The 15,563-nt window shown below is 38.6% G+C and overlaps 1 protein-coding gene across 1 annotated transcript; it reads left to right on the forward strand.

The window, feature by feature from the left end:
- The first annotated feature begins 1,170 nt into the window (after nucleotides 1-1,170).
- Nucleotides 1,171-10,434, forward strand: abcb11a (ATP-binding cassette, sub-family B (MDR/TAP), member 11a). The gene is made up of 28 exons (XM_032528920.1): nucleotides 1,171-1,240; nucleotides 1,896-1,973; nucleotides 2,099-2,111; nucleotides 2,214-2,262; nucleotides 2,824-3,065; nucleotides 3,143-3,227; nucleotides 3,355-3,488; nucleotides 3,582-3,753; nucleotides 3,882-4,006; nucleotides 4,109-4,283; nucleotides 4,395-4,508; nucleotides 4,626-4,736; nucleotides 4,820-4,945; nucleotides 5,041-5,244; nucleotides 5,348-5,518; nucleotides 5,620-5,809; nucleotides 6,698-6,764; nucleotides 6,867-6,957; nucleotides 7,046-7,210; nucleotides 7,315-7,419; nucleotides 7,536-7,697; nucleotides 7,808-8,011; nucleotides 8,112-8,353; nucleotides 8,473-8,629; nucleotides 8,729-8,926; nucleotides 9,013-9,219; nucleotides 9,648-9,794; nucleotides 9,906-10,434. The coding sequence occupies exons 2-28, from the start codon at nucleotides 1,928-1,930 to the stop codon at nucleotides 10,104-10,106; spliced, it is 3,903 nt and encodes a 1,300-aa protein (XP_032384811.1). The 5' UTR covers nucleotides 1,171-1,240; nucleotides 1,896-1,927; the 3' UTR covers nucleotides 10,107-10,434.
- The last annotated feature ends 5,129 nt before the right edge of the window (nucleotides 10,435-15,563 follow it).

The raw sequence follows: 15,563 nt of genomic DNA on the forward strand, positions 1-15,563 counted from the left end.
ATCTATCTATCTATCTATCTATCTATCTATCCATCTACCTATCCATCTATCTATATCCTGTCTCTATATCATGTTTCCCTATAATAAGCAAAGCTAATTGTCAACGGACTTACTCTCTGTAAAAAAAAGTTACCAATTACCCAAATTAACAAACTTCTTTAATGCTACATACCTAAACTAAGTACACTTATAAAATAGTGTAAAGTATTTAATATACTGTACCAATGTTGGCCACCTACTGTACATTTTACATGCAGTAGTTAATGCAGGCTTCTCCATGCCAGACAACTGTCAGCTCTGTATGAGAAAATCGGAAAGTCGGTTCAAATCCCAATGTGCCTTTGAGTCCCCTCCTTCCTGTATTATTCTCAATCACCTGTGTTTTGATAACAACCAGTTGTAAAGAAGGAGCAAATTCCGAAACCCAGGCCCTCTTCTTCTTGTCCTTGCGGGCATTAACCCCGCAAACATCCGCTTGATTACTACAATTGTGTCTCCATTTCCTTATTTTATATAATACACTGTATGTACTAATAGCGTACTTAACTGGGAAATAAGTGAACTCCACACTGCAGTTAGAAAGTTATGGAACGAGACAAATGGATGACATTTTAATGACACATAAAATGTATTAGCCTACAGTATGTTTAGATATTGTCTGAAATTAAGGATCAACCCCTTAAACGTGTGTTACCATTGATTTGAAAATGTGCTGGGGTACTTCTTCCTAGAACAGTTACTGCTTTGGTTATTTAGCCTTGTGAAAATGTAAAATTTATACTTAATAGAAGTTTTATTCTGATAAATTCTGATGACAGGTATGTGCCAACATTTCCTTAGTTATGACGTTTTATTTGGATTATGTGTGTATTATGACAGCACCTGCCAATAACTAAGGGCCTTAGGTGCATTTAACCCATTCTACAATTATTTATTTAACACAAGGGCCGTTTTTTTAGCTGGAAAATTGTACATTTTAAAAATCCCACTGGGTATGTTTTCAAAGACAGGTATAGCAGTAAATGAACATTAACTTGGTTTAGTGATTGAGTTTTTCTTACAATGAATAAGGGTCATAATGCTGACACAATTCTTATCAGTCTAATGGAGGTGTAGATAATGGGAAAGGAGAATCATGGGTTACCTGAAAATGAAACAGTCAAGATAGGAATTTACTCTGATGAGCCTCAGTGGTGTTGCTCGAGTTCTGAAGAAAGCAGACATTCAGCGAGAAGTCCAGGTACAGTCCGATTTCTTTTCTTCCCCCATGAAGTTCATGCTCAACAAGGATGCCCTTGTAATAATTGCTGTTCTTGTTAGAATCTATGTATTTAAAAATGTAGTAACTTAGTGATGTTTTGTTGTTGAAAAAGCACTGCTAAAAGCAGTGTGTTGTTGTAGTATTTTTACTACACACAACACACAGTGGATGACATCTGGGACTTAACCATTAGATAACATTCATTTTAATATTCCAATTTTATTTAGGAACAATGGAAGTTTTTTTTTAAAACTTTGTAGACGTGTACATGGACTGAAATGAGTCTGACAACCTGGTTTGTTCCCTTGAATCCCACTGGACCATGGATCCCATTGGTTATTGTCTAAACTACAATTTAGATTATTTTTTATCCACAGTTACTGTGGTGGCCCTGTTGGCCCTGTGGGGTGACTGTAACTCATCTTTTTATACACTGGGTACATCAAGCTCCGTTCTCAGAGATGCTGCTTTCTGCTTGCTAAGCACATTTTAGCAACATACTGGGACAGCAGGTCACTTAGGTTAACTGTAACACACTAATAATCAGTTTATAAAACCACAGTTATGCATACAAATAGTGCTTCTCTAACACCCATTGAATACTGTATTTTCTTATTACATATACTTATTCCAGAGGACACACCTGCCTGAGGCAGGGCAGCAGACATGAAGAAATCAATCACATTTGCAGCACCGGGTGTCGATAAAAGAGGTGTGTGATCCACTTTTATTGCAAAAACAACAACAAATACGTTAATGGCGGAGTTTTGTGTAAAAAGCCAAGTAATTACAGGGTACCTACATTTTGTTTCTCCTTCTTTCTTTATTTTTTGGCAGACATTGAGAACGGGTAAGTTTGTAGTTAAGAATCTCCCACAGTATGTTTCAGACCAAAATATGTTTGCAAAATATTACTTTAATTGTTGTTAATGTTAATGTTCATGTGTTACAGAGACAAGAAGAAAAAAGATAAGATGCCCAGTGTTGGATACTTTCAGCTGGTAACTACTGTGTCTTTGCCAGTGGTGCAAAGTGACTCATTAGTTCACATTCATAAGGCAGATGCTTTTGTCCAAAGGGACTTAAAATAAGTGCATTCAAACCATGTTGGAGCAAGAGCTAGGTTTCATCCAAAATGGGGAGAGTAACTAAACGTTTGTTCACTGCTACAGTAGAAGTGCTTAGAGATTTGTTTTTTAATTTAAGTTTATTCATAAAAATTAAAAACAAAGAATGATGTAAAGATGTAATCTAAATAGGGGTTGTTTAAGATGATGTACTTAAGTTCAGTTTTGAGGTAGGTTTTTTATATCACGTGATTTTTCACTTTTGAATTTACTCTATTTCTTTGATAGCCTTAGTCACAAGTTATTTTTAGATTAGGATTTTACATAAAACAAGTTAAAAACTTAAGTAGAATTTAGAACACCACTGTACTTTTACTATCTTTTATGTGATCTTTTATTTGATCATTGAAACATACAAATAAAAATGGGGAGCAAATTCTCACATCTACGTTGTTAAAAGAATTTTTTTTTAAATCCACAAATTCCTTTTTTCAGTTTAGATTTGCCAGTTGCAAAGACACCGTGATGATGATAGTGGGGGGTTTATGTGCCGTCATTCATGGTGCAGCTTCACCTCTCATGCTTCTGGTGTACGGCCAGATGACTAACACGTTTGTGGCGTATGAGCTTGAGGTCCAAGAACTAAAAGACACAAACAAGGAATGCAACAACAACACCATCTATTGGACAAATGGCTCCATATATGAAACAGCTGAAAACAGCACTGTGTACTGTGGGTGAGTCTACAGTTAACAGCTTGTGTGATTACTGTTACAGTTAAGAGCTGCTGCTACTCATTTTATTCTCTCTGCAGGGTGGACATTGAAGCACAGATGACTATGTTTGCATATTACTATGTTGGAATTGGAATCGGAGTTCTGATTGTTAGTTATTTTCAGGTAAGTATTTCTGCTTTCCATTTCAGCTTTAATTTGAAACCCTCTTGAGTTATTATGGCTTGTTATGAAAGTTTAGCACATAACATGTACTGAAAGAAATACTTTTGTGCAATTCTGATTGCTGTAGGTTGCCTTCTGGGTGGTGGCAGCTGCAAGACAAATTGATCGAATGAGAAAGACTTATTTCAGAAAAGTAATGCAAATGGAGATCGGATGGTTTGACTGCAACTCTGTTGGTGAACTGAACACAAGGATGACGGAGTGAGTTGGGCCTCTTTATCTGCAGGTCAGGCGGTTATCAGTACATAGCTAGGAGAATGTTTTACACAGGATAGTGTTTCTGTTCCTTGACAGTGACATCAACAAGATCAACAATGCCATCGCTGACCAGGTGTCTATCTTCATTGAGAGGATCTCTACGTTTGTGTTTGGCTTCATGGTTGGATTCATTGGCGGATGGAAGCTGACTTTGGTGGTCATAGCAGTGAGCCCGCTAATTGGCATAGCTGCTGGACTTATGGCCATGGTAAAGTTAGTAGAAGGATTTCTTACTGCTGGATGGAAGTACATTGCTATTTTCTGTGGTATCATATGTCACAAAGTTTAAATATCTTTTCTAATGTTTTTGTGTGATTTTCTTTAATGTTGCTGAAGGCTGTGGCCAAGCTGACAGGACGAGAGCTTAAGTCCTACTCAAAGGCAGGTGCGGTAGCTGACGAGGTTCTATCCTCCATCAGGACAGTGGCAGCATTTGGTGGGGAGGAAAAAGAAGCTGAAAGGTATTTTGTCATTTTGTCAGATCACAAGAAGTTGTTCTGCAACGCGATTGATGATGATGAGCCACGACTCCATGATTTGAAATGAAACTGAAATTTGTGCAGATATGACAGAAACCTTGCAGAAGCTCAGAACTGGGGTGTAAAAAAGGGCACGATCGTAGGCCTTTTTCAAGGATACCTTTGGTGCGTCATTTTCTTTTGTTTCGCTTTGGCCTTTTGGTATGGATCTACATTGGTCATCGACACCAAGGAGCTGTCTCCTGGTACTCTTATTCAGGTATGGAAAGATGAAGGCATTAAACATCTGATACTCTATATAACATACCATAAGTATTTGAAAGACAGTGGCGTTTGTTTCACCATGTGGCGGCTGTGTTTTGTTTTTAAGGTTTTCTTTGGGGTACTCATGGCAGCTATGCACCTGGGCCAGGCCTCTCCATGCTTAGAGGCCTTTGCTTCTGGTCGTGCTGCAGCAAAAATCATCTTTGACACAATTGACCGGGTAAAATCAGGATGCTACTTAAGACTTTTTTGCAGATACAATACAAATTTGAAACAGTCCATTTTAAGAGGAAGAATCTTTACCGTGAAATTAAGTTCTGTGTTCTTATGTTTACAGGAACCAGAAATCGATTGTTTCTCAGAAAAAGGTCACAAATTAGACAAAGTAAAAGGTGACATTGAATTCCATAATGTCACTTTCTTCTACCCGTCCCGGCCTGAAGTTAAGGTACATTTCGCCAACAAGCATTTCTTTGTGTCCATTTCTCACTTTTCAAAAATTAACTCATAAAGAGACAATTATGTTTTCAGATTTTAAATAATTTGAGCATGAAGATCAAGGCAGGAGAAGCCACTGCTTTTGTGGGACCGAGTGGATCTGGAAAAAGCACCACAATCCAGCTCTTCCAAAGGTTTTATGACCCAAAGGAAGGAATGGTAACAATCAGCCAGCACCTGCACAGACACACCAGACATCAGTGGAGAGTTTGAAGTCTTCAGTGTAATTTCACATATATAATTCTCGTTCTTAGGTGACTTTGGACGGCCATGACATTCGTACCTTAAACATCCAGTGGCTCAGATCTCTCATTGGTATTGTAGAGCAGGAACCAGTGCTGTTTGCTACAACCATTGCAGAAAACATCCGATTCGGTCGACCTGGAGTAAACATGGAAGACATCATCCAAGCGACAAAAGAGGCCAATGCCTATAATTTTATTACGAATCTGCCACAGGTACGACAAGATAAATACAGAAGAATTACAGTGCATACAGTTTATAGTCAAAAGTGTAAATTTGTGCAGTTTAAAAATAACATGTTTACTATTTTTCCACTAGAAATTTGATACTCTGGTGGGAGAAGGTGGAGGTCAGATGAGTGGAGGACAGAAGCAAAGGATTGCTATTGCTCGAGCTCTGATCCGAAACCCCAGGATCCTGCTGCTGGATATGGCCACATCTGCCTTAGACAATGAGAGTGAGGCTGTTGTCCAGGAGGCACTGGATAAGGTGAGCCACTCTCTGCCCATAGACCACATAATTGAGTGCACTTTGACCATTAACTTCAGCCACACATCATGCTTTGTGAAATGACCCTAATGTGTGTGCAGATGCGCACGGGCCGGACAACAATTTCTATAGCCCACCGTCTTTCCACAATTAGTAATGCAGATGCCATCATTGGTTTTGAGCATGGACAGGCTGTGGAGAAGGGATCCCACAGTGAGCTCATAGAAAGACAAGGTGTCTACTTCACCCTGATCACCCTGCAGAACCAAGGCAAATCCAACACAACTAAAGGTGAGATATATTTAGGTCTGCTGATCATTAAACTAGGGCTGCAGATAATAGTCACATAGATTGATCTGCATATTATTATATTTTGGTATTTCTTGGTATAAAAGTGAATAATGTCCATGACAGTTTCTCAGAATCCATGGTGACTTCTTCAAATGGCTTGTTTTTTCCAACCAACAGTCCAAAATGATACAACAAAGCTAGCAGCTAATCCTCACACTTTTTTTTTTTTAACGATATTTAAAATTATTTTAGTTATTTTTGCTAGTATAAGACTTATAGTATTAGTCGGTTATCAACATTTTTTCCAATTACTTTTCTGTTGAGCAACTAATCAATAAATCAGTTAATTGTTTCAGCTCCAATAAAGAGTGCATTTCACACCCTAAAACATTTTTAACATTAGAGTTCCATTGCACACATTTTTCCCTATAACAGACCATATTGGCTTGCCTGTGGAGAGTACAGTACTGGTTCAGCCAATAAGGATGGCCAGTAAGCAACCATCTTGTCAGACACAGTCAGAGGGGATGTTGGTTGTTGTGTGGCACGTTTGTGATGCTCTACAGGCTTGTAAGCATGACCTTACTTTGTCAGACCTGTTTTGGAAGGATGAGAAGAAGGAATACATACACATATAAAATATGTATAGTATACAAAACTAGTATTATAATCCATGTTGTGTGTACACGTACCTTTAACACCTTGTCACCCTGTACCCACAAGTTCCTCCCAGTATCACAAGCAGTTGGTGGGTCCAACCTGACATGACAAAGCAGGAGTCAGTGGGCAATCTTAGTGTTTGGAGGTCTTTCATGTCTTTGCTAAAGAGCAACAAAAGCTTAAATACTTGGTTAAACACTGTTTGGATTTGAGTTTTTTTCCTGCCAGACGCGATCAGTGAAGATCTTGAAGAAGACTTTAGTCTAAAAGTGAGGAGCCGTACATCCAGTAAAAGGTAAAGTAAAAATTCAGAAAGATAATATCAGACAAAAAACTATAAAATAATTAAAATTAAATCAAATAATCAGATTTTTTGTTGTCAACATTACTCCTGTAGGGACTCTGTTCGACTGCGATCTCAGAGTAAATTGTCAAATGACACATCATCAGACGTCCTCAAGACCCTTTCGGACAAGGACTTCACAAATGTACTGAGGTTCTCTTTTATGCTGTAGTATACATTACTTTATCAATGTCATGTAGAAATTAATAGATCTAATGTGTATTATTTAACAGAAATGTGAGGATGATGCCGACAAACATGTAGAGCCGGCCCCAGTAGCACGTATCCTCAAATACAACCAACCAGAATGGCCGTACATGCTGATTGGCTCAGTGGGAGCTGCTGTCAATGGCTCTATCAACCCCATCTATGCTGTCCTGTTCAGCCAAATTCTTGGGGTGAGGATTGTGTTTTTCACATTCTTTAATTGCTTATGCTCTGTTTTACAAGCTGAAGTTGTTTGCTCACGTGTAAACAACTGACATGATCTTTGTATTTGCAGACGTTTGCCATTGGTGACTTGAACGAGCAGAGGAAACAGATCAGTGGGATATGTATTCTGTTTTGCATTGTGGCTGTGATTAGTTTCTTCTCCCACTTTATACAGGTTTGCATCAGAATATATAGTATAGTACGCATCACGTTGTCAATTTGATATAGAAAATTAGCAGAACTGGTAAATCTAGGATTGACATGTAGACTGACTCTGATTTAATGTTTAAGGGATATGCTTTTGCCAAGTCTGGAGAGCTGCTGACCCGCCGTCTAAGGAAAGTGGGCTTTGAGGCCATGTTAAGGCAGGAGATTGGCTGGTTTGATGACCCCAGAAACAGCCCTGGAGCTCTGACCACCAGACTGGCAACTGATGCATCCATGGTGCAAGGGGTATGTTACAGATTTACAGGCCTGTATCCATATTTCACACTATTTAAAACACAAACAAGCATACATTTGGTATTGTAATAACAATATTGTGGCTGGTATTGCTTCTGCAGGCAACAGGATGTCAGATCGGCATGATTGTGAACTCGTTGACCAGCATTGGAGCTTCTTTTATCATTGCTTTCTACTTCAGTTGGAAGTTGACCTTTGTAATAATGTGTTTCCTGCCACTCATTGGGCTGTCTGGGGTGTTTCAAGCCAAAATGCTGACAGGTTTTGCAAATCAAGATAAAAAAGCCATGGAAGCAGCAGGTTGGGTAAGCTCCAAAGAACAATTGCCATAAAGGTGCATTGATATCTTTACATTTCTCTAAGAAACCAACGGCTATGGTGTTAGAGCTTGACTTTCTCCCGCAGGTTTCCAGTGAAGCTCTTGCCAACATCAGGACAATTGCTGGCTTGGCCAAAGAGAGCTCATTTGTTGAATCATATGAGCAGAAACTCGAGCTTCCATATAAATCTGCCAAGAAAAAAGCCATCATCTATGGGCTTTGTTTTGGGTTTTCCCAGTGTGTCATCTTCATGGCGTATGCTGCTTCGTTTAGATATGGAGGCTATCTGGTTAGCTTTGAGGGGTTACAGTACATGTTTGTTTTCAGGTTGGTAAAATTATTTCTTTCAATGGAAAATCTGTCTTTTTCAGATCCTATATCTAATTTGTGTTTTGTAATGTGATTACAAAACATTGACATCAAATGCTCTCATGGTGTTTCTCCAGAGTGATCACAGCTGTAGTAATCAGTGGGACAGCACTGGGCAAAGCGTCCTCCTTCACTCCAGATTATGCCAAAGCCAAAACTGCTGCTGCTCGGCTTTTCAAACTATTGGACCGAATTCCTAAAATCAGCATGAGCCATGCAGATGGAGAGAAATGGGTTGGTAAATTCAATAAATAAAACAGAATTATACATAACGGGATGTCATTTTGTTATGATGTTACTTTCACATGATTAAACCTAGTTGTTTATCTTAAGGATAACTTCAGAGGTGAAATAGAGTTCCTCAATTGCAACTTTACCTATCCAACCCGGCCAGATGTCCAAGTGTTGAATGGCCTGGTTGTGTCTGTGAAGGCTGGTCAGACTTTAGCATTTGTTGGGAGCAGCGGTTGTGGGAAAAGCACCAGTGTTCAACTGTTGGAAAGATTCTATGATCCTGATGAAGGGAAAGTGGTAGGTACACTGTTTCAGACATTCATTTAACCAATCACAAAATAGATCTAATCCAACATCTTGATTATGCTATTATTTGTTTTCAGTTGATTGATGGTCGCCCATCTTGTACAGTCAATGTGCCCTTCTTAAGATCTCAGATTGGCATAGTGTCCCAGGAGCCGGTTTTGTTTGACTGCAGCATAGCGGAGAATATTCAGTACGGAGATAGCACATGTAGTGTCAGCATGGAAGAGATTTTTGAGGCGGCAAAGAAAGCCAACCTACATGACTTTGTGATGACACTACCAGATGTGAGTATAACACCCTAAAGATACAACTTTACACACACACACATTGCCGTTGTAAATCCTGGTTATTAGTCTGGTACTGTTAACCACTCTTTAACTGTTAACAAGAACACAAAGTGTTGTAGCTTAATTGGAAGCTAATTGGACTGTTTTAGTTTTAGTTCCATTTTAAATGTGATAGTGTTGATTTTTGTGTATCTATATTAAGTGCATGCCTTTCAGTATGTCTTGACAAGTATACTGTATTTAAGTATGAAATAATGATAATAATAAATTTGCTCTGTGTGTGTGTACATATGAAAATGTATATCAGATGTTAAGAAGTTAACATAGAAGAAAGCATTTTGTTGTGGTTGTACAAGTTTACAGCATTGTTGACCATGCAAACTTTTGCTTTCTCCACTTCTCTCAAAACACTTACACATTTTAAGAAATATGAGACTCAGGTTGGTGCCCAGGGCTCCCAGCTGTCAAGAGGACAAAAACAACGCATCGCCATTGCCCGGGCAATTGTCAGAAACCCCAAGGTCCTGCTACTAGATGAAGCTACTTCTGCCCTGGACACAGAGAGTGAACAGGTAAAAGAATGCTCACCATCGAACAGCATATACATATTTGTACAAGTATATTGAATGAAACCAATTTCCACACTCCTACATGAAGGTTCCTGACAAAGTTCTGTTTCCCAGAGTGTACAGTCTGCTCTGGATGAGGCAAGAAAAGGACGGACCTGCATCGTCATCGCTCACCGGCTGTCTACTATCCAGAGTGCTGACATCATAGCAGTGATGTCTAATGGAGCGGTCATAGAGCAAGACACACATGACAAACTCATGGCCAAGAGGGGTGCCTATTGTAAACTGGTAACAACCGGCGCTCCTATCAGCTAGACGCCTGCAGACATTTCAAATGAGCATACGATGAACATGATTTACAGGTCTATTCTTTTCATGCAATGTCCTCAGATATTGTACATAAACCATGGGAATATGTTTTTCATTTGGCATAGAATACACATGTTTCATCGCTTTTGGTTTGAAGAATCCGTTTTTTGTGATCATGTGGTTTATTTGGTTGTATATGTCTGGTTTTATATTTATTTGTTTACAAGAAGTTCCTTTTATAGATTTAGGGGTAAAGATTTTTACACGCATCTTGCAATGTTTCTATTGTTGGACTTTAATGTTTTGAATTCTTCTTCATGTAATTCACGACCATTTAAAAAAAAGAACTATAACTAAACTGTGTCACTTGCAAAGGAATGCTTTAAGTCTAGTGTCATCCTTGCATTTGTCTTGGGAAATCCCAGTAGTGTTCTTTCAGCAGTGGAAGTGTGTGTGAGTGCCTTGAAATCTCAACATTTCTTTCCTGCTCCATGTTAATGTTTCAAACTTCAACACATTTAAGTTTCAATCATCAACAGTGAGCAAGGAAGTGAGTTTTGGTTATTTGGAGGTGTTTGGAGTATTTCTAACTGGAAGAGATTGTTCATCACTGCTAAATAAATGAAAAGGATACTAAATTTGCTGTAAGAGGTTTTGCTTTTTACACCTGTATATTGTGTATCCTAACGATAACATTTTAAGTGACAAGACCATAAAACAATTGAACCCTTTCATCATTTCAAACACAAATGTATGTAATTTAAGGTCCCATGTTGTAAAAAGTGAGATTTTCATGACTTTTTTTAATAGCAAGCAGATTGATGTGCTATATATTGAAATGCTGAATCAACAGAAAAACGAACACAACCCGTATTCAATTTGCCTTTAAATGAGCAGTTTAAACAGTTTAAACAATTGTGATGTCACAACTATACTACGTTCACATTGAAAATGCTGCTACAGTAATGTTACAGTCATTAACCGGGTGCAATGATGGTGCAGAGAATTTGAGAGTGCAGATATAGACAACCCAGAAACACTGACTAATTGGAGCAGGCTTTTTTGAGAGGGGGCTTGCCGTGCTAAAACTGCCAAAAATATGGAGCTTTTTTAACATTTAAGCGTGTAAACATGTTATATAGCCAAAATACAGAAACCTGGAAATTAACAAAATGTGGGACTTTTAAACTGTATTTTTATTTGGAGATCTTATTGGTTCATTTAAAACAAAAAATCTTGAATTTAGTTTATTAAAAATATCACTTTAACTTTAAAGTTAAAGTTTTTAAGTTGGAGTGGATAAAGGATAGGCTGCTGAATGGTCCAGTGCTGTTTCACCCACAACACGGGAATATAAAGTACCAGACACGAAGATGTTTCTTTGAGCTCGGCTAAGCAAGTCGCCTACGTACTTATAGGACAGTTACATCATTTACTAGGCCTCAGGTACCACAGGATGCTAAGCAACCACAGGCGGTGGCAGAAGATAAATTAATCTGCCTCATCTAATTACATTAGAGACGCTGTTCTACATCATTACATTTTAACTCATCAATCCCTGAATTTGCCTGAAAAAACTAGGCGAGCCCTGTTTAATCAATACGTTTATCAATTCGTAGCCTACATTCATTTTGAACTTTTTATACTTTTTTTATCGGTATACGTAGGATAAAGTAAGCCGCTTTGGTCAAAAGCATCTCCCAAATAAAAGTGATGCAAACTCTCTAAAAAACAATTTAATAGAAAAACTATGAATTCCAAATTGATAAAAATCCCAATAATTTTATTAACAACAATCTTTTATACCATGTTATCAATGCTTAACATGTACAGTAGATTGTGTACAGAAAAATAAACAAAAGACAAAAAAAAAATCAAATCACATGAAGTTATACCACATAAAAACCATGACAATAACTGAGAATAATTGGCAGGTGGTATGTGTATTCACCTAAAACATTTCCTTTAATGTTAATTAAAGTGATGAGAACAATGAGTTTGAATCTGGTTTTGTAGCTGTGAATGAACATCTGAGTTCACTGCAAACCAGCAAAGGGTGTGGTGTCAAGATGGATCCAATCTGGGTAGCACACCACTTCTTGACTTTAGTAATTGACCACAAAGGATCACTGTCTGTCAATTTGAGGATTAGATAGAAGCAAATGAAGCTAAAGAGAAAAGAAAAACGCTGGTCTGAAGGTACGCTTTCAAGCTTGCATTGTAGACTAAGGGGATGTGATCAAATGCCGTGGCAACCAACAGAGTTGTTAATTATAACACTGTGGTATATGTAACATAGTATTAGCTTAAGGAATCTATGACAGAAAAAGAAACTCACCAGCTAAAAGGCTGAGGATAACCTGATGAGGGAAATGTGTTGCAAACGCTTATCTGAATGACCAAAAAAGGCATCCACAGACATGACCTCAGAAGACAAAACATGCAAGAATTGAAATATTTTGACACAACCAGTAATGAAGAAATCACCGATGTAATAGTAGGATACAAAATAACTGCCCACCTTTGAAAACTCTGCACATGAGCGACAGTGGAGGAAGGGTTGGTAAGGTTGAGAGCAGAGGTGATCATCACATACCACACACATGCTGATCCTATGGAGTGACCAGATGGACTTCCTGTGAAAAGAAAGTGTTTGACAATGCTAGATAGTGCAGTGGGAATCAAACCCAGATCTCTCACACCAAAGACACATGTCACATCCACTGCCCCATCACCACCATGTCATAGCACCGTGAACCCCCTTCACACCGAAGATAGCTTTATATCTCAACCTGACATCATAAATCATTCAACAGAGCCATGGCAACAACAGTAAGCACCTCAGTTTGAGCCTTCAAATGATAAAATAATGTGCTACCAAGGCAGGTCAGCATTTTAAGAGATGTTACAAAAACTTTTTACACCTTGACTATGTAGCCATTAGATGTTTTACAGACCATTGCTTTTATAGTTACATATTAGCCATTGTATCCACTAAAAAAATCCCTTCAGCCTCATTAATATTCTGTTTCTCAGAAAACGTGGCAACAAAATGGGCTTTCCATAATACTGTTGCAGACTAACAGTCCATCTGGCATCCAGTTAGGCATGTATGCAGTGGATCCATCATCACCATGCTTTCTTTACATTTTAAAACCACAGTCGTCTTTGTAAGAGCACTTGCATTGTACAAAATTGTCACTAATAATATTTTAACAACATTTTAAATAGTGCCACAGGGTTTGATAGTTGGACTAAAATTATTCATCATGTTTTGTAAAGTGTCCAGTATATTGAAATATGTCATTTTCACAGATGATACTAACATTTTTTTGTTCAGACGACTGTTAAAAGAAAAGCTAATGGACAAGGTAACAGTAGGACAACAGTAGGTAATTTGAAACTGTGGTTTGATGTAAACCAGTTATTTTTAAGTTTGACAAAAACAAAGTTTATCATTTTTGGAAATCGCAAAACACATTTAACAGCTCAGGTAAGCTCAAGGATAGAAACTGTTTAGTCAGAGAGAGTATATGAAAATACCTTTTTAGGGGTAATAATAGACCACAAATTCAGTTGGAAACCACAAGTAAACCATGTAAGATCCAAAATTTCCAGTAGCCTTGGGGTGTTGAGCAAAGTCAGACAGTTTCTTAACCACAGATCAATGAACACTCTCTACAGCAAGCTGATCTCTACCTTATTTAATGTATTGTGTTGGGATTTGGGGTAATACCTGTAAAACCACTCTTCAGACAGACTGTGTGCACAGTTCAAAAAAGAGCAATTCAAATAAATAATGTAGGCTCCAATAATCGTACTAATTAATTATTTCTTAAGTCAAAAACACTGAAATTCATGGACCTGATAAACCAGAAAACTGTGTTAGTTCTGTGTAAAGCTCAAAATAATCTAGTTCTTCTCAACATACAAACCATGTGTAGAGAAAGAGAAGGCCTATGCCCTTAGAGGTGAACTCAATTGGAAACAACCTACCTGTAACACAGTGATGAACAGCAGGTGCATATCTGTCTGTGGCTTGAAGTTATGGAACGCATTACCAGAGGAATTACAACATCGTAGGAATGTCTTCAAATATAAAAAGTGTTTAAAAACATGACACTAGATTCAGTGGTGTGAAAAAGTGTTTGCCCCCTTCCTCATTTCCTGTTCCTTTGCATGTTTGTCACACTTAAGTGTTTCGGAACATCAAACCAATTTAAACAATAGTCAAGGACAACACAAGTAAACACAAAATGCAATTTGTAAATGAAGGTGTTTATTGTTAAAGGTGAAAAGAAATCCAAACCATCATGGCCCTGTGTGAAAAAGGATTGCCCACCTTGTTAAAACATACTATAACTGTGGTTGTCCACACCTGAGTTCAATTTCTCTAGCCACACCCAGGCCTGATTATTGCCACACCTGTTCACAATCAAGGCATCACTTAAATAGGAGCTGCTTGACACAGTAAGGTCCACCAGAAGATCCTTAAAAGCTACACATCATGCCGAGACCCAAAGAAATTCAGGAACAATTGAGAAAGAAAGTAATTGAGCTCTATCAGTCTGGAATGGGTTATAACGCCATTTCCAAAGCTTTGGGAATCCAGCGAACCACAGTGAGAGCCATTATCCACAAATGGCGAAAACATGGAACAGTGGTGAACCTTCCCAGGAGTGGCCGGCCGCCCAAAATCACCCCAAGAGCGCAGCGACGACTCATCCAAGAGGTCACAAAAGACCCCACAAAAACGTCCAAAGAACTGCAGGCCTCACTTGCCTCAGTTAAGGTCAGCGTTCATGCCTCCACCATCAGGAAAAGACTGGGCAAAAATGGCCTGCATGGCAGAGTTCCAAGGAGAAAACCACTGCTGAGCAAAAAGAACATCAAAGCTCGTCTCAATTTCTCCACAACACATCTTAATGATCCCCAAGACTGTTTTGCTGCTTCAGGACCTGGAAGACTTGCCGTGATAAAAGGAACTATGAATTCTGCTGTCTACCAAGAGATCCTGAAGGAGAATGTCCGACCATCTGTTTGTGTACTCAAGCTGAAACGAACTTGGGTTCTGCAGCAGGACAATGATCCTAAACACACCAGCAAGTCCTCCACCAAATGGCCGAAGAAAAACAAAATGAAGACTTTGGAGTGGCCTAGCCAAAGTCCTGACCTGAATCCTATTGAGATGTTGTGGTATGACCTTAAAAAGGCCGTTCATGCTCGAAAACCCTCTAATGTAACTGAATTAGGACAATTCTGCAAAGATGAGTGGGCCAAAATTCCTCCAGGACGCTGTGAAAGCCTCATTGCACGTTATCGCAAACTCTTGGTTGCAGTTGTTGCTGCTAAGGGTGGCCCAACCAGTTATTAGGTTTAGGGGGCAATCACTTTTTCACACAGGGCCATGATGGTTTGGATTTTTTTTCACCTTTTAATAATAAACACCTTCATTTACAAATT

This window comes from Etheostoma spectabile, chromosome 11 (genome assembly GCF_008692095.1).
Source record: "Etheostoma spectabile isolate EspeVRDwgs_2016 chromosome 11, UIUC_Espe_1.0, whole genome shotgun sequence".
In the NCBI taxonomy this organism is placed as follows: domain Eukaryota; kingdom Metazoa; phylum Chordata; class Actinopteri; order Perciformes; family Percidae; genus Etheostoma; species Etheostoma spectabile.

Coding starts and splice junctions, on each gene's coding strand:
- abcb11a (XM_032528920.1), top strand. CDS start 1,928: ATGAAGAAATCAATCACATTTGCAGCACCGGGTGTCGATAAAAGAG. Junction 3,228..3,354: donor TGATTGTTAGTTATTTTCAG/GTAAGTATTTCT, acceptor TGATTGCTGTAG/GTTGCCTTCTGGGTGGTGGC. Junction 4,737..4,819: donor CGTCCCGGCCTGAAGTTAAG/GTACATTTCGCC, acceptor TTATGTTTTCAG/ATTTTAAATAATTTGAGCAT.